Source organism: Echiichthys vipera, assembly GCF_963691815.1.
Source record: "Echiichthys vipera genome assembly, chromosome: 1".
Classification (NCBI taxonomy): domain Eukaryota; kingdom Metazoa; phylum Chordata; class Actinopteri; order Perciformes; family Trachinidae; genus Echiichthys; species Echiichthys vipera.
In genome coordinates this window covers 9,487,750-9,514,915 of record NC_139826.1, presented here as the reverse complement: position 1 = coordinate 9,514,915, position 27,166 = coordinate 9,487,750, and the positions used below count along the sequence as shown (strand labels likewise).

The following is a 27,166-nucleotide window of genomic DNA, read 5'->3' as shown; positions in this document are numbered from 1 at the left end:
GTAGTTGTGTAATGATGGATAGAAAAATGTAAAAGTGAAACGAGATCTTTTGTACTTTTGTCTAGCCTCTTATAACTGGTTGGGAGTCAGAAGGGCTTAGTTAAAAAAATGTGAATTCACGTTCCCATGAGAATTCAGAAATACTTGAATTGGATTAAATAAGTTAGTATGTTGCATTGTCATTATCTAACCACAAAAACAACGTATTGATGAAGCAGAGAAGTTTTTTTTTAGTGTCAAGCTATACTGGAAAAAGCAATACATTTAAATTAAAATGAATAGAAGCTTGTTAAGTACATTTTAACATACACCAATGCATTACAACTTGCATCTGCGAAAATGAAAACTATTATGTTTATAGATGATACTTTCAGCTAACAGAATGACTACATTTTCCCTCTGCGCTAGTATGAACATTCACATTTTTTCAGAGTGTGCTATTTTCATATTCTGAGGGCAGCAGCAGCACTGAGAATGACGTTGCATGAAAAACAAAGGACAGAGTTGGAGGGGAGCGTTGTCATCTCTCCCTCAGCAAAGACTCCCCAAGGCTGTTGCAGTGCAACAAGATATGCTCATTCAGTTACATATTTTCTATTCTTACAGCTTGCAGAGGTAAAAAAAACCAAACAAAAACATCAAGCCCTTTAACGACAGCGGTGGCATGCAGTCTGCAGCCCATAACTCCAGCAATAGGCCAATCTAAGAGCAAGGTGACAGAGGTCCTGCACCTCCCGCACAACTGCATTAAGACACTGAACTCTACTGAATCCAGCCATACTGTGTGTTTTAGCACCGAGCACCTTCTAAGTAATACACTCTGTCATCTGACAGCCGTCCTGGAGTGAGAAGGGTTAAAGCGTTTTCCCAGAGGAATGTTGAAACGTACTACGTCTACGTGACTGGTGACTTAATGTCTTCGTCAGCCGGTGTGAGCCGTGCTATGCTACTGTCTGACAAGCAATCCATCACAGGGAACACACAGACAGAAAGCTGCATGCCGCCACATAAAGTGTCCACACGACAGACATGCTAAAATACACACCCAAATCGGGGCACACCTACCGACACACACATGCACACATATCCGGGATGGAGGACTGACACACGTTGATGCACTTGTTAACATGCTGACAGTCATGAAACACAGCAAGAGATACAGCTGCACAAATACTGAGCAAACACATTACCTGCCCCTAAACTCTAGGGTGGCCAACAGAAAAACAGGGAGAAGAATGAGAGGAGAGCGACAGACATGGTGGAATGTGGATTTACACCCCTAGTAATCCCAAGGTTTGTTTACACTCCCAGAAGTGAAGTGAAATTTTAAAGGGCTATCTCTGTAGCGTGCTGGAGAGCAGATTCACCCAATTACACAGCAGCCCCCAGTGTGACATAGTAAACCTGCTGAAGGATTGACTGTGTGTGCGTGTGGCTTTGTGTGTGTGTGTGTGTGTGTGTGTGGAGTCCAGACTGTGACTGTGGTAAAACCACAAACTGACTAAATCCATAGTGCAGCGTTGAGAGCAATACAGCTGCCGATGCTGCAACACACAAACAGCCAGAGCAGAAGAAAGCTGTGTGATGCCACAAATCAGCCGCCTGCGTGAGAGCAGGACAGGAGGGTAAAAAAAACAATAACCTGAATGTGACATCGCTCTGCTGTAAAATAGGACAAAAACTGAACATTTAAAGGGGAAAAAAAGGAACGGTTAAAAAAAATAAAATTACGAGCCGGGCTATACAGTTTGATGACAAAATAAAAGCAGTGACAACACAGTACAGCAGACTAGTCTTCTTTTTTCTGCTTTCTCTTCATTGTATCAGACAGCTGAGGCGAGGCAGTGACTGTGCGAGCCAGGCGAGGGCTTTACTTAATGGGGACAGACATCAAGAGCCTCACCCGTACTGGAGATTTGATCCTTTCGTCTTATCAGCTTCTTTTTCAAATGACCTTGCTGTACGGACTTTTACGCCTCTTCCCTTTATTCTCTGCCAGTGATTGGATGGGCCTCTCCAGTCTCAAATCTCTGCCACCTTGATGAATGTTTTCCACGCCTATTTATGTTGCATTGACCAATCCCCCTCTACTATCAGCCACAGCTTTGCACATGAATCTTGCCTGCAGCCACTTGAAGATGTACTCACACACATAAACACACACACACACACACACACACACACACACACACACACACACACACACACACACACACACACACACAGACACACACACACACACACACACACACACACACACACACACACACACACACACACACACACACACACACACACAAAATAAATATAGATGTTTGCTGAGCCTAAACAGACTTTACCCTGTCTGTTCCCTAGTACAAAGACAGTGTAATGTCCAATTGCGTCCATCATGTGTGAATGGAGCAGCTCATTTTGCAGATAATTCACAGCAAGCCAGTGGGTGTCGATTTCTAACATGTGCTCTCCAAACTGAAAATAAACAAACATTTACGCGGAGGCACCAACAAAATTTCAAACTGAAAAGACGACAGAGTCCTGCCTAGGCACGCTTTACCCAGCGCATACCCCCACCTAAATCAAACTGAGAATTTCTAATAAGTGAAAACACATCTGATATTGAGAACCTCCTGCTGTGTGCGATATGTGTGAAATGGCAACTGCGGACAATGTTTGCACCTGATTCTCCTGACATTGCCTGGAGTTCATATGCCCAAAATGATTTAATGTCTTTTTTTTTTCTTGCAGTTAAATCAATAATTTTGTGGGAGCAAAATGAAACTTTAAATAGTGTTATTATGTCTTTCAATGGAAAGTAAGTTCTAATTTTACTTTTAGGTACTGAGTGCTGGGTGCCTGCAGGGTCCAAATAGCTATGGCTGGTACCTCAGACAATTAATAATGCAGACATAGAGGGATGGGAGTACAGGGTATCCTGTTCTTCCAGCTCAATCCTGTAAAATCACCTGAAGCATGAAAAAAGGGAGCGCAGGCCTCCAACACACACATTGATTTTTACTTTTGTTGCAGAGCCACAGAGCAAAAGTACTTGCTTCTTTTGAATAAAGCAAAGAGTAAGCGGAGATGATGTACCACCCAGTACAAGATACAGCAGGAGGAAGACGCAGAGGAGCAAAGAGGGATGAATGCAGAGCGGGAAAAGAGCACTGAAAAATGGCTCGACAACACAACATTAAATATCCACAACTCTCTTTTTAAATAATTAATAGGTGAGTCATGGCTGTGCACTGAAGTATGTGTATGAGAATGCATCCTGGCATTTTAGCAGATATGAGTAAGCTTTTGCCAAGTCGGAGGTGCGAACTGGAGAACTTCCTCATTCCGCCTGTTATAGTGGCATTGCAGAGAGGACCTCCCACTCATCAGCGTGACTTCAAACAGTCCCTTGTCACTTGTGGCTTATATATAACACATCTGATAAGGACACCGCACAGACATACACACAGGGAAGTTAGATGACTATGGAACTTTTGTGTCATTGAAAGATAAAAAAATTGTATGAAGTTTGTAAAATGTGTTATGTCTTAATGATCAGATATTAATTCCTCCAGAAGTAAATAACTAATGATTATAGATATAATTAGATTAGCTGTGTTGTGCAAGCATAAAAAAATGAAGAAACATCAACAACAACAACATAAAAGAAGTCCTGTCTAACATTGTAAACACAACACGTACAGCAACTGCAGTGAATGATCCCAGCTCAGTGTGTCATCTGCCGAGATAATTAGTAAGTAAATGTATGGCTGAGTGAATGAGAAAATTACTGTTTTCAGCCGAGCTTCATCACATCTATTTCCAAATGACACAATAGGTTGTTTGCCATTGACTCCCAAAATGACACATATGACTAGTGGGCAGTACGTTAAGGATGTGAATTAAGTATGTTACCTAGGTTTAAATAAGTCAATGTTTGGTGACTTTTGGTTTCACAGGATACACAGACAGTGGTGAAACTTTGTGTTTCTATGACCCATACACCACGCCAACCTCCTCAATGCAGGGTAAAATGTGGCTGCTCAGAAAGTGGCAGGCCACGCCCTCTCAAATGGGCGTTCACTCGCCGTGTTTCCATTACAAAAAAAGGCCCTAGAAGGATTTATGAGACTCTGGAGGTGAAGTATCACTCTGAATGGGTTTCGATCGCCGATTACCAGCTGATCAGTGTTACAGCGGCGCGGCATTCTCTCTACAATACTTGCAGTTAGATTTAAGAGTGGCCGTATGATTCAACTTATGCACAAGTAACATAAAAAAAAAATCTCCACCTCAAAGATCTGAGGTGCTGTGTGTGTGTGTGTGTGAACAGGCAATCTATCATCCTGCTTGCAGTACAGTGTGTGTGTGTGTGTGTGTGTGTGTGTGTGTGTGTGTGTGTGTGTGTGTGTGTGTGTGTGTGTGTGTGTGTGTGCATGTGTAAATGGGAGAGAGAGGGAGAGAGGGAGAGAGAGAGAGGGAGAGTGAGAGAGAGAAATAGAGACAGAGACAGAGACAGAGACAGAGACAGAGACAGAGACAGACAGACAGAGATAGAGAGAGAGAGAGAGAAAGAGGGGGGACATGTAGCCGGCCGCTGCAGCACTCATTTGAACAAGCCAGTGCAAAGATGCGCATGCACAGTTAATTTCTGCCATGCATTTTACACCATTGGATAAAAGTGTTAACTTTACTTTGTTGTGGCATCTGTACTACTACACGTCACATCCCATCTTGGAGTTACATCCAATCAGCTTCACTCTGGGTAAAAAAAAAAGCCGGTCAAACGGCCGCTTGAGTGACTCATATGCAAATTAAGGGAGTTTCGGTGACTTAGACCCGCCTCATTACGGGTATTCGAGCCTAATGGAAAAACACCTTTTGTCACTCTTTATACTGCCTCAACTAACTATATTGGTCAGAATCAAGTGGCAACCTCGGGTAATCAAAAATGAAGCCATCATGAAAGTGTCCAACTTCACAGCAGAAATAAACATGTAAATAGCTAACTTCCCATTTCATTCAACTGTACAGGGATTCATTTTCATATAACTCACCCATTTATGTGATATTAAAGGTTTAAAGTTTTGCATAATTAAGGGTGTGGACAGGTTGGTTCTGTGACAGGAGGAAGTAGTCTTCATTCAGTCTGCCTCAACTCAATCCACACGCCACCTTTGTGCCCATTTTTGGATCAGTTGGAAGCAGGCAGAGGCAGGCACTGCCAAGGTGGCGATGGCCAGAGTACACATTGAGCTTCACAATGAATTTTCAGAAACCTACTGGTGATGATGTACAATCAATGGTCATAGTAATGTGCTTGCAAAGACGACCTATATGGTTGTTTTTTGGATCAGGAATGTCAGCAAACAGATCTCCAATGGAGATGTTTTCTACGTGTCATAAAAATACCAGGGCATAGCAATATTTTTGTAATAAAAATATGTGCAACTTTAATAAAACTGGCCGTGAAATGTTGTATATTGTATAAAGCAATAAAATACTCATGGTCATGTTATACTGTGTGGTGGGGGTGTGCTTGGGGTCACAGGTTGAAGGCTGGCGGCTGTAGATCAGCACTGGTTATCCAGCTATGTGTTACTGATTGTTTTTGCTGGTTAGAGGCTTTGAAACAAAAGTATAAAATGTTTAATTTACACTACACAAACAAAACAGTTCAAATATGAAATTATCTGTTTTTTTCTGCTCTGCTCTACTTACCTTTACAGTTGCAGTCATTCTTGCCTCCAACGCAGCATCAGAAGGGCTCTGAATAGAAGCTGACTATAGGTATTAGCTTTGGTCACTGCACACAAAATATGTGCTTTTTGACAGATGGATCACAGTATCAATTGAGTAGCACTCCAGTAACAGTGGGGCTGCTCTGAAGTTTTACTTAAACTTGGGGAAAACAGTTGAATAATGTCTTCTGTGGCTCTGGAGGAGTTTTGTCAAGCCTAAGAAAAACATTTTTGGAGACTACAATTTTTGTTTTTAACAGAAGGCCTGCATTATGGGGAGTGTCCGGTTCAAAGGAGGTGGGCATTTACCAGGCAAGTGGGTGTAACAAAAGGCTGTTGAGTTGCATTTTTAGATTTGTGAGATCCAGTGTTCTCTGTCTCCTCCCTCTAGCAAGTCCCCAGCTGTATAGGGATATAAATATTCCTTTCCAAGAATGACGTTATAATTTTGCTGTCTCTGTTACTGCCTTAATTCAATGGCTGATCAGAAGCGCTCAGATTGAAATTAGTGTCAAGTTAACAAAGGCTTAGCCCATCAGCAAGCCATGATGGTTACATTATTTCCATCATTGATGGATCTGTTTATTCTCTTAAATGATCCTTTAATCAACTGGCCTTTAAAATCTAAGAAAATAGTCAAAATTGCCTATTAAAATTTAATAAAACACAATGTGACATCTTTAAAAATGTGTTTTGGACTGTTGCTTGAACAAAACAAACACAACTTGCAAAGGACAGAAGGACATCCTTAAATGATACAATTATGTTGATGTTGTTTTTTTAAAGCTAATTAATATATTAGTTGCTGATTGATTTTCTTTAGTTACAATAATGCTAGCTTGCACAAGTCCACCTTAAATCCAATCCGATTTAAATCCGACTGCGAGACTGTCCACATTTGGAAGTGTTTTCAGAAAGTAACTCAAACCTCCAATATTCATTAATTCATGCACTTTCTTTCAGTAAAGGGATCTGCCCACTCGTGGCCATCAGGAGGCATTACAGTGTTTTCAGATGACACTGAACGAGGATCAGTCCCTCTCCTCCCCTACAGTACTGCTGAAGGGAGGATGCTGTGTCCTTGTTTTCACTCTCAGATTGATTAACTGACCTTGATGCAATGATCAGCAGTGTGTGAAAGTATGACAGCGAAATATGAGTGTTACATGCATTTCAAGGATGCTAAAACTTTCATTACAATTACTTAATTAATCAGCAACCTAGGACGTGACATGTTAGCCGTTTTTGAAAAAAGAAAGGTCTTTTCAGATGTTAATTCTGCACACTTCCTAACACTACTGCCTTATGACATTTTTTCATTCAGCCAATTTAATTCTTAACATTTGTTTCATTGTTTCATTTGTCAACCTGGTGATGGGAATTATCAGTTGCTTATTATTACCATATATAGGAGGCGGTATTGCCCTACTATACCTTTTAGTTTCCTTGGTAGTAATCTATTTTAATGGTAAACTGGATTAGCCGTCAGTGTTGCTCTATATTGCTTAACTGCGATGTTGTATGATGGAGAAAAGTTTGGGTGGTGGATGGATCAGACACGCACTTGTACATGGGAGACCCAAGTTCATGTCACATTTTAAGTAACCTTCATTACATAATTTTCTGAACCCAAAGCACAATACTTTCCTAACACTAACCACATAGTTTTGTTGCCTGAACCTAACCAAGTAACATCCATTTTGTTTTAATTCACAACGTGACTCCCAGACTGATAAAACATGCCACCAAGGGGTCCTAACTTTCACTGTTACCATGTAACCACCACTGATTATGACCATGTTCACATTAACTTAATGCGACACACAAAAACACATAGGTTGACATTTGAGAGAAGCCCCTACAATTAGCATCCTTCTCATCATTCAGGGTATATCATCAACAGGTTCGCAGGGTATCATATGAAAAGTTCGGCACAAAAATGGACATATCTCATGAAAGGGCAAACAGACGTCAACCGCGAGACAGTGACAGACCGGAAGTGGACCATGATTTTATCTTGCACGTTTGACGCAATTGAAGTGACATCTTGAAGTTGCGTCGGTCGCGGCCAGGTGTAAACGCAGCTTTACAGTGCGTTGCTTTCTTCAGCAAAAAAATATGAAATACACACAAAATAAATACGTGGAAAATTTTTCATTACTTATGTACGAAATTTGCATGAGAGAGCCTGCATCATTACCAAAACAGGCACACAGCGGCTTACATCTGCTCTGATACACGACAAACTCTGTCATTTACCTTCCCTTTCATGAACTTTTTTGTTATTTACCTCCTTCCTTTCAATTTTTCTTCTCATTCTTCTTCATGGGTATGGCAAAAAAAAGGAAATAACTTTGTTTGAGAAACGACACTGTGGCTGAGGAGAAAGCTGCTTTGTGTCCTTAGTCTAATTGAGAGTCTTTTGCTATTCATCGGGGCAAGGCAGCCAGGCCAGCAAGGGAGGCAATCTTATGCAGATCACATTGAAGGGTTTCATTACCTAGAAGCCAGCTACTTTTTGTTCTCCCTCAAGGGAAGAGTGAGAGAGCATTAGCTTTGCAAAAGAGACCGATGGCGAGCAAAAGGGAGGGAGAAGTAGAGATGGGGGGGGGGCATGAGAGGAAGAGAGGGAATGAGTTACAAAGAGAGTGCATCTCTGCGGGCTACACAGGGGAGCAGGGACAAATTACACCTGAACAACAGCATTTCTACGACTGCATAGTGGCTTTATGCTAACACAGGGAAGGTATGTGTTTTAGTGCACTTAAATGCACTTGTGCATGTGTGATTGCCCGTAAGCATTAACATGTACAGTGTGTGCATATATGCCTGCTTGCAAGCTTTAGGAACAAAAGAATGCCCCAGGAGGCTCCAAAGGGCTTATATTACTGCATCTGGACCAGTGACTGATGATGTTACATACATAATTCAGATGGTACATTGGATAATAAATAACATTTGATGAATTAGTAATACACATATGTATGTGATATTGAGCAGCTGTGAGTGTGCAAGTTCTTTTTTTTGTTTTTGTTTTCTCTTCTGAACATGTGTTAGCTAGGGAATATCTGATGTTCCCTTTTTTCTCATATAAAGTAATGTGATTGCTAAATGCAAAACAAAGAGATGCTGAATTAGCAATGACTCTATCAGCTGCTGGGTGTAGATTCAGACGAGCAGAGAAGAGCAGCCGTGGAGAAGAATTGATTTACACAGAAAAAGGACTTGCTGAGTTATTGACAGGTGACGAGTATCACAGACACAAACAGATGTAAATAACAACAAGCTTAGAAATCAACCCACAAACACAAGACAGGGTTCTCAGACATTTTCAGGGACAAAATTTCAAAACGTTCCATGATTTTTAACAACCTATATGTATACTGTCACCGGTTTCAGTCTCTAGTTGTTCATATTCTCTTCAAGTACTTTAAACTATAGGCACAGTCAATACATTGTCTTATATTAAAAATATATATAAATACATCTTTACAAACATATGTCTGGCACTGGCTTTCGAGCATGAGGTAAGCAGTACTGATTGCTCTGACAGTGTATAATTAATGCATTTGATTATTAAATCTGGGCTATGCAGTTTATTTTTGGCCATGTTGGGCAAAAAAAATCCATAATAATCTTTCATCATCATCTTATCATCATCATATTGTAATTCAAGTGTTCTGAGAGAAAACTAGACTTCTGCACCTCCTCTTGGCTCTGTTTTCACATTTTAGGAAATCTAGCCTGTGATGAGAGACTTTGGCCAATCACAGGTCAATCCATAGAGACTGAGTGTTCCTTTTCGCTCAGGACAGAGACGGAAGAGCTGTAGGAAGAGCTCTCACTATATTTAAATTTCTGGCATTTTGTCTTTTACCTACTGCATATTTAACTAATTTCTGTATGCATGTCTGTAAAACAATGCAGCAACATAACACATGTAGCCTTCATACAACTAATATAACAATTTTCTACATACAAGTAAATCATATTGGCTCGAATTACTAATACAAATTGGTCATAACAGAGCCATGACAGATTAAATGTACATTTGCCCAGCAATATTTAGGGTCCCACTCCAAAAACATGTCAAAAGTATTTTAAAAAGACTGCTATGATTTAGAAAGTAAAAATAACTCATATATGGAGCTGGAAGCATCTACTGTTTCTCCCTCATTGAGAAATTTTGCATCTGGCCTCTTCCAACCCTGAGCTGCTTGTGCTTGTACTCCAACAAGTATTCATGGTAGCTTGAGACTCTTCGAAAACTGAGTTGTAGCTTATACTTGAGGTTGACGAGCATGCCCAAGGTTTAAAGCAAAGTGTGCAAAAAGATATGAGACAATCAGTAATACACCTACAGTACATGTTTAAGCCTGCTTCAGACAGGAGGCAGTGGGGCAGCAGAGCCTTTTGACAGATCGCAGACTTGCAGTATGGCAGGTGTGACTCATGGAGCCCCACAGCTGGATGGACAGACATGGAGCCCAAGCTGCCAGCGAATGGAGCTAACGTTAGTGACCTGCAACTAAGTTATGTATCTTATCTAAGTCATCTCCTCCTTCAGGAGAGGAATGTGAAAACACCTCTCTAATTACAAACTTTGCTCTGATACAAGTCACTATAGTCAGTGTCAGACATTTGGAGGACAGAAATAGAAGAAAAAACAAAATGAGACTTTCATGGAGAGAGACGGACACAGACAAGATGAAGAAACATATGTAATGGTAGATAAAACAGAAACAAAATCAGAAGATAAATTCTGGATCATTGTATGTTACATTATGTGGAAGGTTATCCACAGAAGATTACTGTAACAATTAATTCCAGTCAACACAAAAAAAAATCCATGACCTTTCCAAAACATTCAAGGATTTTAAGAAGCCCATAGCTTTCCCATTCCTGAAAAATTTGCTTTGGAAATTTCACGGCTTTTCCAGGATTTCCATGACCGTTGGAACCCTGACAGAAACATACACACACACAGATGCACAAGTGCAGATGCTGTTGCCAAATTAAGTGAGATGGATAGGAGCAGTAGGTTATTTACAGAGAAACTCTAACATGTCAGTTAAGTTCTCTCGGAGGCCTGTGCTATTGTCATTTAGCATGGCCGTGGTAAAGGGCAGGCTGGCATGCACGCTGCCTGGCAGTTATCGCAGACCTGAGAGAGTCACCGCCTTGGCTGGGTTCACTGCTCTAACCCCCTCTCACCCCAGCTCAGCCTGTAAGGCGCCTACTACAATCACCACAGCCCCGGTCTGCCACATCCATGCCCAGCCCAGGAGCCTGCTCATCAGATCTGCCCCGGCCCTGCACTGGCCCAGCTGCCCACTATGTTAAAGGGCCAGGGGCCCCCTGCCACTCAGCCCATCTGCCAAGCTGCAGACCAGAGTGTAGGATCAGAGAAGAGAGAGACACAAACCCCAAACACCCTTGCTTTGAGTTTTCTGCTCAAAGCCCAACAGAGAAATGGTAGATAAAAGATGCACTATGAATGTGCTTCTTTCAATCATGTGGGTTGCTGTGACCCTGAAATACTGCTTGGGTTTGTTCAGGTTAAACTGTATTTGATACATTCAGACTCCTGATATGTTCGAGATTTACTGCAAGATCAGCATAGCACAATAATATTTTTAGGTATATCAAGAAAGGGGATTTTTATAGAACATCTGGCCCAAGTGGAGCATGAAATGCTCTGAAAATAGCTCAGCTTGCTCTGTATTGATCTGAAAGATATGGCAATGTGTAGAAAAATAAGTGAAGAGCGATACAAATCAAATAAATAGATAGATATATAGATAGGCAAACAGAGACACGTGCTTTGATTAAACATATAGTAGTATTTAAGAATGTAATCCTGCATGCAGGATCATGTATGAGTATATCACTTATAAAACTGTGTATCAAATCGTCTGTGCTCACAGTGCACTTTCTGCTGTATGTTGGAAGCATGAAACAATCGGCTCTGATAAAGGTCTGCATCTTGCTCATTTCCATACGTCTCCCCTTGATCAAGTCTGCTCATTTATCGTCCAAATCTGTGATGACAAGCCTTTACTTATTTTCCCAGCTGCCGTTGGTGATGAGAGTGTAATCAGAAACATCATTAAGGCTCTACATAGACGGCTGTGCCTGTTAGTCCCCTTACCCACACCCATAATAACTCTGAAAATGCAAATCAACTCCAGGTAATCTATTAATGTCACTTCAATTTTATGTCTGCGCTCCAATTCAGCAGATCGTGACACATTTGGCGAGGATCCGTGCTTCCATACAGGTACTCATTTTGCTGGGGTTTCAGAGAGAGCGGCACATGCGAAGAAGAGATGGGCCATCTGTCCACGCATCAGTTTATTAATTGCCCTGATAACGAAGCACACTCGCAGCCTAACACTCCTGGGGCATCTTTTGCATGAGGACCATCCGGCAAAACAACTTTCAGCAAGTTTGTTTCGCAGTGTAGCAATTATTGTCATTGGCACCCCCCTTAACGCAGGGAGGAGGGTCTTGCGACCTCCTCCTAATTACCTGGAGCATCACTTTGAGCAGACTTTGTAATTTCCAACTACATCACAACCCCCTTGTTAGCTGCAGAAGGGTAGCAGAGCCTCATAATTCCAGCATATGGTCGACAGACAAACATGGGAATTTGTCAGCTTGTACTGGCCTTAAAGTCGAAGACCCCATTAACAGGAAAACGGGATCTGCTAATCCTGTGAGATCTGTGCAATCCGTGCAAATGAATTAGAATTCTAATCATGGGCAGGCTTTCACAAATAAGCAACAAGCTCACTTTGAATTGAAGTGCCAGCGAAACATAATTATCTAATTAAAATATGTATGAAACTAAGAATATAGGAGAGATATGGAGAGGTAGAGTATATCAAATATTAATTTGATTTGAATTGTTATCTTTCAATAAAAAGAAAAGACCACATGGTCCTTTACTTGCCTTAAGATTAGAAGCAGAGGAAATGACAAAACCCATGGATTTGTAAAACATAAAACAAATCTAATTAATATCTTTATATAAACAGTGGATCAAATGAGTATTTGAAATGTGGAAAGCGTTGTTCATATAAATGGGCCGACAGATATCCAACTCTGCAGTTCCACTAACTACTGGTAACGGTTGCCATTAAGACCGCTTGGCGTCACTTTTTAACAGTCTTGGAGTCACATTGTGAATTCAAACAAAACGGACGTTACTTTGCAAGTTTAGGCAATAAATCAATGAGATTAGGTTTAGGCAACAAAACAACATCAATCAATCAATCAAATGTTATTTGAATAGCCCTTTACAATAGCCAGACGGTACCCAAAGTGCTTTACATCAAAGCAATAAAATAATACATAACAACAATACATAAAAACACAAGAAAGTGCTACATTGCTGCAGGAAAACACAAGAAAGGTGCTACTAGTGCTGCAGGGTGTTAAATGCCCTCTAAAGTGCATAAAGTATAAAAACAGGAAAAAATAAGTACACAGAGCTACCCTAGTCAGAGTTAAATGCCGATCTAAAAAAGTGTGTCTTCAGCTTCGATTTAAAAAGACTGGTGTCAGTAATGGTGCGAATGTCAGGTTAGGTTTAGGCAATAAAAATGTGTGTTTATGTTTCAGAGCAATACTGGTGAATGATCCATCTTACTATTGCAAGAGATGATAACGGCCTTCATATAGAGTATATATGGTAGTGACAAGCAACTGATAACGCCAATTTCATCATCTGACATCGTCGTATCGGCTGGTTAGTAGTAGTAGTCAGCAGTGACTTGAAAGACGACACACCACAATATTTTCCTAACTTAACCAAAGAGCTTTTTACCCCTTACACATTAACTTCAAAAACACCCCCCTGCTAACTTAATGGGCAGTGATTATGTGTAATTGGGAGACAAATTAATAGTGTACTGTATATGCCTAATTTCTAGGAGACAGGGTTGCACTCCAGCCTTTTCCTGTGGTGGCAGAAGTGCATGAGAGCTGAATGCGACTAAAGAAAACACAATCAAATGATCTCAACCATTTTAAAGCCACATGTTGCAGTGAGAAACAAACGCTCTAAATAAATATACAGAAACACTAGTGCATATAAGTACGTAGTTGCAACATTACCGACAAGTTGGACTTGCAGCATTCTGTATTTGCAGCATATTGGAGGCCACTGCACATTAGCTTCTATTCATCCATTGTCTTGGGTTTCTAGCCCACAACCTAATTTCCAGTCATGGCAGGTAGCTGTTTATAGATTGGACCTATATTCGTCAGGTGGGCAGAAACACAACTCCAAATGAAGTGTCTGCTGATGAGTTATGTGTTGCATTGTGTTTTGACTGTCCCCAAAAAAGTGATCGAAAAAATCAATGAATGCAGTTTTTAAGAACATGGCTGTTTTCCCTTGTTACTAAAAAGTTGACATTTTGGAGATTTTCTCCTCTTGTCAGACAGCACCGTAAAAGAACGCACAGTCAAGCACACTGGTCACAAAATATCTCCTTACAACACATAACTGAGCACTCCTGGCTCCTTACACTAATGAGACCAAACTATTCTGACTGGCCGTTTCTCCTCCAGCACCACCACCACCTTTGCTCTCCACTTCCTCTCATTGTCGCACTGTACTTTGAAAGACGATCAGTTAAACAATTGGAACGGTAGTCACCTCCATTCTCAGCCATTCAGGAAAATGAAAGTCAGAGAAAAGTCACAGAAAGCCACACGTCTTATCCGACTGGCCCTTTTAAAGGAAGAACAAAAGGTCTTTCTCCTTCATTTCCCATTAACCTCTATGCTCCTCCACGCACAGGAAACATGGCGACCTCAGTGGCCCATGTCACATATCTCATCCGGCTGTTGGGACCACTTCCTATGGGGGATGGTGACATTCAATGAGGGTTTTTTCTATCTAGTCCTTGACAGATAAAATGTGGGTGTTGATATTTGTCCCTGGTCTCCCTTATACACTGTGGACACACTCTTGATAAGCGAGGAGCAGCTAAGACATTGATGAAGTCTGGAGTGGAACTGACAAGCTCTGTAAGTGGATAACATCTTCATGACAACCAGCCTGTTATGGTCTGGATTAGATTTTTGATTATTTCACGCAGGTTGGTTCTTGCCAGGCAGAAATGTATCAGCCCACTCAGCATTGTCTGAACTCTATACCAGGCATAATGCTGCACCTCTTAGCGTATGCCGTACTTACACTGTAATGCTTCCCAGTTTCTCCTATTGGAGGATATTGGCTCAAATGCAGGAGACTTCACAGACGTCAATTGTAAATTTTGTCAATTTTTTTCCTCTGGACATTATTAGTTACCAGCTGCACAGCACACTGGACAAATTCTCATTTCTATGGGATAAAGATGAAACACCACTTTTAAGAAACTGGTGATTTATAAATATGAACTGAGAGGGATGAATTACTTTTTATTTGCTTGTTCAGAGCGTCAGATTCTTCCCATAATGCCGCAGTACATAAAAGCTTAACAAGAGGAAAACTAGTCGTAGTAAGAAAAAGCCTTTCAAGCAAACAACTGAGCATTGGTGAATGTTTAATTAATCAGCAGTGACAAAAGGGAACAACAGTCAACAAAGAGATGCCGATTTCCATTTCTTATGCATTATTCCCACTGGCAAATCACAGAGTGCTGTCAACTACCACTTTGCTCTCTACCCCATCGCTATGGCTGTCCCTGCACTGCACAGACTAAACCCTTGGAGGGCTACAGTACATTTCAACTGAGATCCAAAACAATAAGCAGCAGGGATCAAGTAACAGAGTTCAGACAAGAGGAGTTCACTGTTATTCTGTGTTTACATGGATTCTTTTGCACTGTGTTTTGTTCCTTTTTGCTTCCACTGCAGCAGCAGCAACAGCAGCAGCAGCAGCAGCAGCTAATACAAGTCATGATCATGAGAAGCTGCCGTTTAATCACCTCAAATAACTGACGTAAAGTCTACAACCTACAGATGGGATTTACAAAAAAGACTTGAATACATACCTAGCACCATCTGCCCTAGCATGTTATGTCAGCTGTGTGACAGGTAACAAGGGGAAGCTTGATGAGAAAACATCATAACAAGTGCATACCACCCTACAACAGACCTCCACACCCTCGCTGAACCTCTCCAATGTCAAAAAGGCATAAAGACACACTCTGATCTCCTTCCTGCTACTGATGGAAACATTTTCTACAAGACTCCCGCTGCTCTGGGGTCAGTGACAAGGCTGCCCTAAAGGGGAAAAAAACCCAGTTTACTGATCCATTTGCAGGCTTTTGCCAGTTGTAAATGAGCAACACATTTGAATTGTGATCATCATGCAGTGGTCATTTAAATGCATGGACAGAATAAGAATGTGAATATATGAATACATTAGCATACAGCAAAATAGAAAGTGTTTGCGGATGTCTGTGTACCGGTTTGTGGGGGATTGAAGAAAGGTAGCTGGTGGCAATTAGCATCAGTCAGTGTTGACTAGTTAAGAGACAGTGTGGTGCTAACAGTTTGTGAGCATTTAGCAAGCCCTTCATACTTTTATTTGGCTCCTTCTGCTTTATCTATGAATATACTAAAATGCTTGAATTAAAAATGATCCATGCACAGGCTTTTCTACACTGAGGTTTGTTAACCCTGCTTTGTTGAGAAGAAAAAACAGTTGAATTCTAAAGGCCTCTGATACAAAACAAAGTGGTTTCTGCTCCACGTCCCTTTCCTTTTTTTCAACAAATTATATGCACATTCCAGTGTTTTCCCCAAATGCATTCAGCAGAGCGGAGGTGCGTCGCTGCTGTAGACATATTAATAATTTATTTATTGATTTATTATTATTATTTATTATAATGAATGAATATGGAGAGGGAGCGCCATGTTAGCTCTTCCTGCTTTAGCTTTCCGACCGTAGTTTGAAACACAGGGGAGACATTTTCTTCGTCTCCAGGGATGGAACCTGCCCGCATGCCGTAGTTAACCCCCTTTAGTTCACTCAGCAGTGGGGGGAAATAGCACACAGGAAGCCCCCTTTGTCTGGAGAAGCTGCGGTGTGTATGAGCTCAGTGCACACTAATTTACATTCACTTGGTCTAAACTTTTCTGCTAGCATTAACTCAGACAAAACTCCGCTTCGACCTGCATGTACGCTCATTCTGAATCCAACGTCACTCTCTCTCTGGTCTTCTATTCTCTTAAACAGATGATACTCTTACAACAGCAGTAATCAACAACAAAACAGTGAATCAGGGAAATAAATCGGTATTTTCACCACTGTTAGATATGCAGCTGTGGCAAGTTTCTCACATCTCTATCCTCATTTATATTTCATGATGCTACAAATTATATCCCACTAAGAAGTTAGACAAAAGTACAGAGAGCTGTTGCCATGGAGATGATACACCCTCTCATTTCGTCTCATAACTGGCAGGTTTCAGAATGTTGCAGACCTTCACATTACAAGTTTCAACTCATCTTCAATTCCAGTGCATTCAGTTTGCTGACAAACAGTGATCTGAAGTTAACATAAAGGGAAATTATTGTTTTATTCTTGAAGACACCTTACCTTTATTTGATCACTAATATGTTTTGGTGTAAGAAAATAAGCAATACATTTGAATATAGGCCTTTTTGCCCATATTGTCACTTAATATAATAACCAGACATTCATGCATTTAAAATATTTTGAACTAATGTTGATGAAAACACAAAAGCACTGTATGTACCCTGGTCCAAAGACCCCTTCCCGGCAGGGCGCTTAGCAGGCTCACATTTTTTTTCTTCATGTGCACTACAACTCCATCTTAGGGGAAACACTGCATTCTTAACTTTTTTTTTTAACCTTTCCATAATTTTTTGAACACGGTGATCACCAGCTTATACCACATAAATGACTGCATGCATTAAAATGTTTAAAAAAAAAATTGCCAAATGCTCCACATCATAAGGCCTCACAGCCTTTTTTAAGCATGCCAGAGACATACCTTGCTTTGCTGAAAAAAAAAACTAGTTAATTTTTAGTTGTTGCATTTTGGTTGTTGGACTTCTTTGTGAGTGGGCTACTTTGTAGGGAGCAGTGATTCCCAACCGGGTGTAGATTTACCCCAGGCCGTTGCCAGGGGATACTTGGAAAGATTTTGGAGTAGCTCAACTGAAAGTAGAAATTATGATTTGATTAAAATGGTATATCAAATCTAACACTACATTACTGTGCATGTTGCACTTATGTGAGTGTGTGAAACTGCTTAGACTTCTCTTTATTGATCCCTTTGGGATGACACCCACAAGGAAATTGAGTTTCAAGCAGCTTACAAAAACACAAGGGAGGTATAAAAAAAAACAACAGTTTAAGATAACCAATAAACTCTTAGCTAAATAAATATAGAAAGTAAAACAATAAACACTAAGCAATAAACTCTTAGTTAAATATATATAAAATAGAGATATGAATACAGGTCAAATAAAATTCACATAAAATGAATTCAGATGAGTTCAATGTAGAGGAAATGTTTAAGATGAAATATGTATGACTGTATATGACAGAAATGAGCAGTAAGATTAAATCATTGCACTTAAGTGGTGGATAAATTATTGCTCAAAGAAAAGAAGATAAGTGTCCAGCTATGTAAGAGTAGATTATTAATTGTACAGTGAGTGGCTCCCACTCCTTCCCTTCTGTCCTCTTTATTTCCTTCTCCCCCGAGTGAGGAGTTGTAGAGGATGATGGCCTGAGGGACAAAGGAGTTCTTGAGCCTGTTGGTCCTTTGTGTCTTCCTGCCACCTGTGCTGGTGTGTGGTGTCCAGTCCAGTTTATTGTCCAGCCCAACCCAAGGACTTACAGTCAGTGTTGCCAACTTGGCGACTTTTTCGGTAAATCTGGTGACTTTCCAAATCCCCTTTGAGAACTTTTTTGTGATTTAGTGACTAACGACAAATCTAGCACCTTTTTTTGGTGTTATGGAGAAATTTGATGTGTTTCGGAGACAGGTGCTGCTGAGAACCCCTCCCCCGTCCCAAAGCACTCACAGTCGGTCAGTCTCACAGTTGCTTCACTCAGCAGTCCCAGCCGCAGTCAAAGCAAAGAGGAGACAACACACCACTCTGCGTCCAGGCTGCAAATGAATCGCGCATGCACATAGCCACCACTGATCCCACCCTTTCTTACAGAGAGGGATGTAAATAGTAGAGCTAGCAATTCCACCCACATGCCAGTCTTTTGATTAAATGTTATATTCTAACATTTAACAATACAGGACAAAATCTATTTGTGTAATGTGGGTCTAGACAAAGCATTAAAGTCATGAAGTTCATTTGAGAAGTGATGGCCTATTTTAATGGCAAAAAAGGCCAAGAATCAACAGAAGAAAGTTTGGTTCTAAACTTTTTGTCTCTCCTATAACATTCTCCTCTCTCCTACAGCATCCATTACGGTTACATGCAATTGGCCAATTATGCAAATTAGGCGACTTTTAGGACAGCCAATAGCTACTTCCCTTACTTAGGAGTTAGCAACACTGGTTAAAGTAGCAAGGGAGAACAGTGCCCCCCGTTCCCAGGGCATGTCTATCTCTTGATATAAACTAACATTGTAAGTGATGGTATGGGTTGTTTTCGCAGTTCAAAGTTTTGTAAAAGTCAAATGCAGTTTAATGGTAAAATATATTCAGCCACTTCAACATATTGGCAGGGAAACATAGTCTACATGAAACAAAACATTGCTGAGTAAAAAAATAAATGTATCCTTAATGTGATCATAATGAGCCTGAGTTAGGCGGTTTATTTTTGGCCATAATGGGCAAAAATGCATAATAATCTTTCATCATATTGTAATTCAAGTGTTCTGAGAGAGAACCTCTGCACGTCGTCTTGGCTCTGTTGTCAGTCTTTAAACAATATAACCTGTGGCGGTGCCAATCACAGGTCATTTCAGAAAGACAGAGGTCGTTCCTATTGGCTCGGGACAGAGAGTGGAGAGGGAGAGCTGCAAGAAGAGGTCTCACACGCTTCAAATTCTGACTTTTTGGGGTGCTTATTTTCCTACTGCAGCTATAAGAGTTTATTGAGCTGTTCCTAGTTCAAGCAGGTAATTAAAAGAAATAAATTGCTTAAAAAAAAAAGCTAAAAGTTGTCTAAAAGTAATGGATAAACAGTTGAAATTGTTAACTTTAATTAACAGATAAACAGTTGAAATAGTTAGCTAAATGTAATGGATAAATTGTTGAAATAGTTAGCTTAACGTAATGGATAATGGTTGAAATAGTTGGCTAAAAGTTTAAATAGTTAGCTCAGAGTAATGGATGAACAGTTGAAATAGTTATCTAAAAGTAATAGATACATGGCCGAAACAAGTAGTAGTAGCAGTAGTAGTAGTAGTAGTAGTAGTAGACGTAGTCGTAGTATGATGGCTGACCAAATTAACCTAAATACTGACAGTTCAGTTATATGAAAAAAATAACAATATCATCTCTTAAATTTGGAACATACATAGGGAATTGATGGCGTGGAATGTTATTTCATCTGACTGCACAGTGGAGGTACCTCAGGCCAAGAAAGTTGTGAACTGCTGCCTTAGAAGATGTACCATATAGCATTAGCTAAGTGTGTGTTGACTAGCAACATTTGTTCAAGTTGCAGCTACCGTATGGCTGAAGTTCTGGTTCCTATGTACTTATTAATTTTATACAATAGCCCATTAGATATCAGCTGTCTTGGAAAATGCTGATTAGGCTGCTGTGTGCAGTGCAGAACAGAAAAGGAATCTGTCTATTGTAACTCACCAACAGCTGACATTTCAGGAACAGAGGCTCGGTACGGGCCTTCGTTGAATTGCGGTGGATTGTCGTTAATGTCCTGGACTTTGATGATGAACTCGGATGGCGGCTCCAAGGGCTCGTCTGTGTCGGCATTAACAACCTGGGCTGTTAGCGTGTACTCGGCTTTCTCCTCACGGTCCAGCCTCTTCATGGCGTGGATGTCGCCCGTTAATTCATTGATGGCGAAGATGGTGCCTGCACCCTCACCAGCTAGGACGTACTTGATGTTCTTGCCACCCACATCCAAGTCTGTGTGTAGCTGCAAATAAAAGGGAGAGGAAAATATAAAAGAAGTTAATAGGTGGAACAGAGTCCTTAGTTTGATCCTACATTCGAAACAGAGCGGGGGACTGCAAACAAGTGTACGGAATGACTAATGTGTAGTCTTGGTTACTGTGCTTTGCAGCAACTAGTGTAGCAGTGATACTAAACGTGGCTCAACATAGCCTACACTTTGCTAAATGAGGCCCTCTGGGGGCAATAACTTTATGAGCAGCACAGGAAATGGACCTTAGCCTACATTGTTCCTCATTATACATCGCAAATACATCATACAAACACACATTGCGGGGGATATTGCTCCCTGCAGTATGAATTTCACAGAAGCTTGAAGTGCTTTGAATGTGCACCCCATAACAAAACAGGAAAATATCAAAATCCATGAAAAATGAAATAAGAAACTGTGCACATGATGATGCATGCTCACAAATGACTAACCCTGAGTTACTGGACGATACTACATGTTTCTCATTATTTTTGTAATTACAGTTTCATTAGTTCACTAAAGCTGCATTACATGTTAGGCTGAGTGGTTGGCTTCCACTCATTGCATGGGTTGAGTATAACTAATGAGTCTGACATTGCTACATAAAGCTGTTGAAACATCTGTGGACTGAAGAACAGGCAAAACCTTCTGTATGTTAAAAAGGGTGATACAACAGTGTGGGACGAAAGAGGTCAGAGATAAAGAGAAACACCAGGACTTTAACAAAAGGGAAGGAAAGAACATTGCTCTTATTCACATTAACAGACTGAGCCCTTATTTTACTTTAAGTCACCTTTCACATAAGCCTCTTGATCCCCAAGGTGAGTGACTTTCAGAGGGGAGGAGAGAGGCACTGAGTAGAACAGTTACAAATCCTGCAATGTTGCATTGCTTGTTGTGACACGGCTGGCAGCTCTTTGCGTTTGTATTTTAGACAATATGCAGACTTCTCAAAAAAACACACACACCTGAGCACACAGGCATGCACCAAAACATCTGTATTCAGCAGCTTTAATTTCATTTCCTGCCACAGTGTTTCAACAGAGATTCCTGTGGGAGCGTGGTTAGGGTGCAGAATAGCAAGGTAAAAATCTGTCGGTGAGAATCTCGACCTCTAAACCCCCTGCAATGTTTTTATAAGCTGGCTTTTATGCATGTACTGTCTCCGAGGTGTTGTTTGCAGACACTGACAAAGCACATTCACTTAAATTGTCACACCTTGCACTTTTGTTTTCCTAATTGTGCCATCATTTCACATGAATGATGTAGCTCATTAACACAAATGCCTCGCAACATCCTGCACACTGAGAAACTCTTTAAATGAGCTCAAATTAATGATGGTCTGTCATTGTTTTATCCTATGCGTGACTTCTAGTGTGTAGTGGTAGGCCTGCAGCTTGGCATACATGGCTGCATGCTGCAAATTTACTATTCTATCTTGCATATTTTTTTGGATACATTTACCATATATCATACATACTTTTGACAACCCATCGACAATTTTATACCTGGTGTGCTTGGAACTTAGACTCCACTTCTTCACTTGGCACTAATACTCTAAGGTCACCCCCGTAAAAAGGGATGCACAATAATGTAGAAATAGGTGTTCTTTCCAGACCTGTATAAAGGTCAAAGTGACTTTTAAATTGGCTGTACTCGAAATGCTGAAAAAAGGTTCAGTCTGGGCTGGGATCACCTACATAAGGCTCTAAACAGAGTTTGATTAAAGTTGTACTCCGTAAGTTCTGTTCTGAGTCTGTTCCTTCAGAGCCCCCCATCTTGTCACGTTCATGGTGGCTACTTGTGTTGACTTTTTTTTTGCTCTATTGTAAACTTTACTGTCACACATTCACCTCTCTACTTCCGCTCTGTCCCCTATATGTAACCCTCTTATGTCCACACACACACACACACACACACACACACACACACACACACACACACACACACACACACACACACACACACACACACACACACACACACACACACACACACACACACACACACACACACATACATTTCTATTAAACTTCTGCCCTTACTACAAGCCTGACTCAGAAGTTGGAAGTCCGTTAGAAGTTAACATAGCATAACAGTCACTGATGAGCTCCACCGCCAGACCAACAAAGTGCTTTCATTATTGGGTCATATGATCAATCATCATTGATTTAAGTCACTCTTTGATAGATAGTTACTTGAAAGACAATTAACTTGATGAAAATCTTACAGAGTACAGAGTTTGGGCCAGGAATGTGTGCACACGACATAATCAAATACCTCAGCACTGCTTACACACTGTTAAATCAGTTGCAAGAGAGACTTCTGCTGGCTACTTCAAGTTTAGCTCTAACTTGAATAGAGATGGTATGATTTAATGGCGCATCTCTTCTAGACTTTTGAAATGTTATCAAATTCTAAAAAAATAAATGAAATAAAGTAAAAATTAGGTTGTGATGCTGAAAAAAAAAATATCCAATGAACTACAAATGTCGCTATGAATGTCAATTGGAAAAATCACAATTGGTATCACATGACAGACCTAAGCCACTATGTCAAACTTGCTTCAAAGCCTGGCACACTTTGAGGGCCTACTCTGATGTGACAAGCAAACACAGAGCTAACAATGGCAATAGAGCTCCCACTGGCTACGTAATTGCTTCCACCCTGCACTGTGCACTACCAGGGCCGGCCTTCTGTGGGAGATCATCACTCCGATCAGAGCTTATAGGGAGAAAGAGGGAAACAGATTATAAATTAGATCCATGGTTAGCTCACACTCACCGGTGCGACCTGGCTTCTGCGGGGGAGCTTAGCAAAGGTAACAGCAAAGTTAACTGTCTCAACTGGGATTCTAGCATTATTTCCAGGTAACCTCTGATGAAACACCGATCTCCAGCAGACGCCAGAACTGGGCAGCATACAGTTCAGTGAGACGGCGGTATACAAATATTTGTTTCATATATAGTATATGTTCTGAATGTTGATGTCCATTAAGGGCGCACTCACACTGTCCATCCGTACCGTGCGCTGTGCTTTAGGGTACTTGTCCCCCCCTCCCTCTCCCCCCGCGGCCCAGGCCCGTTTGTACTCACACTGCCTGGGCCTCGCGTGAATGCTTGTTGCCTGCCTATACGTCATCACGCCGTAACACGTCACATGCATGGATTGACGTCATCGCGATGCGTCACTTTGTTTACAAATATTTCGATAGACCGCAGATTTTTTGTCTTGTCGACTGTTTTTGAATATTTTCATTCGACCAAATCTGCAGTAAACACTCCACCTCCGCATCAAACCTATGTGAACCTTTCGCCGCCATTGTTTTAAATGTCCGCGCATGGTCCTCCTTCTTTTTTCTATGTCCGAACAGGCTCACATAAAATGACGTCAGAACCGCCGTAGGCCTCGTGCTCGTACACATGCGCACGCTCGTGCTCGTACATGCGCAAAAGTGCTTTACAAAAGACGAAAAGACGTGGCCGCCAAATGTACCACACCTAGGAGAGCAATGGTTGCAACAAACTGGACTTCGACTATGAACCGGTTTGGGCACAGTACGGATGGACATCGTGAGTGCGCCCTTACTCATAAAGTTAAGTTTGAACACCCACAGTTCCACGGCAACAGTGCAAACTCAATAGCCTGATGAGGATGATGTGACAACTTTTATGAGCAGACCCCCCCCCCAAAAAAAAAAAAAATGTATTTTCACTCTATGTTACTGTGAAAATAACAATATCTTATCAAAGACAAAAGTGGTTGGTTCATTAACATCAGTTAATATATTAATTTGTTCCCATTATAAAAGTCAATCAAACTTTCACAATAAAAATTAAAAAAATATATATATATATACAGGAGGTAAGACAACTAATAAAACAGATAACACAATGAATTATAAAACCAGGCTAAAGAAGCAGGTTCTACAGTTAGATATCAACACTTTCAGCTGCTCCTAAGATCCTCTGGCAGGCTCTTCTCACACACTTGCACCATGACAACTAAAGACTTGTTTTAGATGAACTTTTAACAGGTATCCACTGATAGCCGCAGTGTGGTTTGGGTCATTCAAGCCTTGTATAAACCAATTTGGGGGGCCATGTACCACCTAAGCACTGTGGCTACATGACTGAAAACAACACCAATGCAGCCTTGCTGCCAGGATTCATTTGAGGATGAAGTCCTCTTCTTGTAGACAGTTGTGACTTTTAACATTTAAATTGAGTTTGACCGTTTTGTCTCACTGTCTAGGTAGCACAAGAAATGGTGCATTCTGGCTGACAAAAATAACGGATGGATGACTAAATCCTCTATTTTACAAAAATGGCACACTGTTTTCTTTCTTTTGAAAAAGGAAAAGGCATGCAATAAATCATTACTTTACTCGAAACTGCCACTTTAACACTGGATTCTCCCAAAGTTGAGCCGAGCTGTAACCAGCTGCAGTTCTGCCCTGGTCGCCCTCTTCTTAGACAGCCTTCGCACTGGAGTCCACAAAGTCATCAAACAATACAATTACTGATGAGGGGGTCACATGTACCTGTCATTTTGTTGCCTGGGCAACTAAAACAGCTCCAAGAATCAGTGACATTGACTGTGGCATTCAGGAAACAAGCAACATACTGTCATGATGATTTTTCACTAAAATGCAGACTGGAGTCACTAAACACCAGAGCTTGGTATCATTTAAAAAAATAATAATTAAAACACCACAACCAATATCAGTACCCTTAAAATGAAACCAATGCCTATTTTTTTCCTACTTCATTTAGTGCCCATCAAGTATCTCGGCACACTGAACTGCCATCTCTGTAACATACGTTTCGTTTGACTTCACCACACCACAGACTATGTGGGTTGTAGCTGCAACAAATAGTTTTGTTTTTTTCTAGATCTGGGTACAGAGAGGATAAAATGCAAGGTGTTGAGTAAAGTCTGATACAAAACACCAATACAGTATTCTGAACACAGGATGTTCGTGTCAGTACTGTTGAGTACTCTCTCTCTCTCTCTCTCTCTCTCTCTCTCTCTCTCTCTCTCTCTCTCTCTCTCTCTCTCTCTCTCTCTCTCTCTCTCTCTCTCTCTCTCTCTCTCTCTCTCTCTCTCTCTCTCTCTCTCTCTCTCTCTCTCTCTCTCTCTCTCTCTCTCTCTCTCTCTCTCTCTCTCTCTCTCTCTCACACACACACACACACACACACACACACACCTCCATTTGCCAAACTCCCAATCAGGGGCTGCATGGGACTGCTTATCCTGTCAGTGGAGGGGGAAATATGTCAGGACCTGCTGAAGAGCAGCTTTTACGGCAATCACTTGCACAATCACTGTGTCCTAATGAGGAAGATTCTACTCACACCGACCCCCCACCCCCACCTCGGGCCTGGGTTCCACATACTTAAGTGTTGCTCTACTGGGGGAACTAATGACTTTGCTCCTTGTCAGGGCAAATCGTAGATAGGACATATGCTCCTCCTATGTATGTACAGTACATAACAGTAGGACTGGAGAACGAGGAGCGAGAGGGAGGAGATGCTGTCGCTGTGATGCAGCTTGTCAGCTACTGTCTGCTAGTAAGGGTCATTGATAATTTTGCTAAATTTCATCCGAGAATACAGATACAGTAAGTATACTATTTAACAGTGATGCTAGAATTACTCAGATCCTTTACATGAGTATACAATGTACATATATTCCATTCCTGCATTCAAAATTCTATCAAAGTAAAAGTACAAAAGTATTATTAGCAGAACTAAAAGTAAAAAAAACAAGTACTTTTACTAGTACAATTAAAAGGCTCCCTGTGACTGATATATTGTTAAATGTTACATTATAAGATTGTTAATACTGATGCAACAATGTGTAAGTAGCACTATGCTGTTGTAGTTTGTGAAATAATTTTTGATCAGAATCAGATATACTTTAAAAATTCCAGGGGGTAATTTTGTATTAAAGGCTTTGTAATGCAACTGTGTGAACGGATTGTGTCTTAAGAATTGAGACTGTCTCTGTCACTAATAACATTCTGTGAACTGATTTATATGTAAAAGACTCAGGACAGTTTGACAGGATAATCCAAATATGTTTATGTGCACTCCAGAGTGCCTTACCTCTCTTCAGCTCCCCTACAGCATCATCAACAAATGACTGGCACCCACCACAACAGAGCCCAACACAAATCCACGTTAGCACAAGAAAAAAATTTTAACAAGTGAAGCCAAACAAGAATATGACCAAAGGGGATAAACTATTGTCAGCATCATCAAGGATTCATGGATGGACCTTTGTCTGGTTTTGGGCATCATGACCAACCCCAGACTGGCTTTCTTCCTGGATATTGGACAGGTAAGCTAACA

The 27,166-nt window shown here is 40.9% G+C and overlaps 1 protein-coding gene across 1 annotated transcript in view; it reads right to left on the bottom strand.

Moving 5' to 3' along the window:
- Window positions 1-27,166, bottom strand: part of cdh8 (cadherin 8) — a gene marked incomplete at both ends in the record, with an annotated part of 107,384 nt that overhangs the window by 47,787 nt on the left and 32,431 nt on the right. The window contains one exon of the mRNA XM_083915280.1: window positions 20,510-20,804. Coding sequence (XP_083771406.1) covers window positions 20,510-20,804 — 295 coding nt within the window. The remainder of the gene's footprint in view (window positions 1-20,509; window positions 20,805-27,166) is intronic.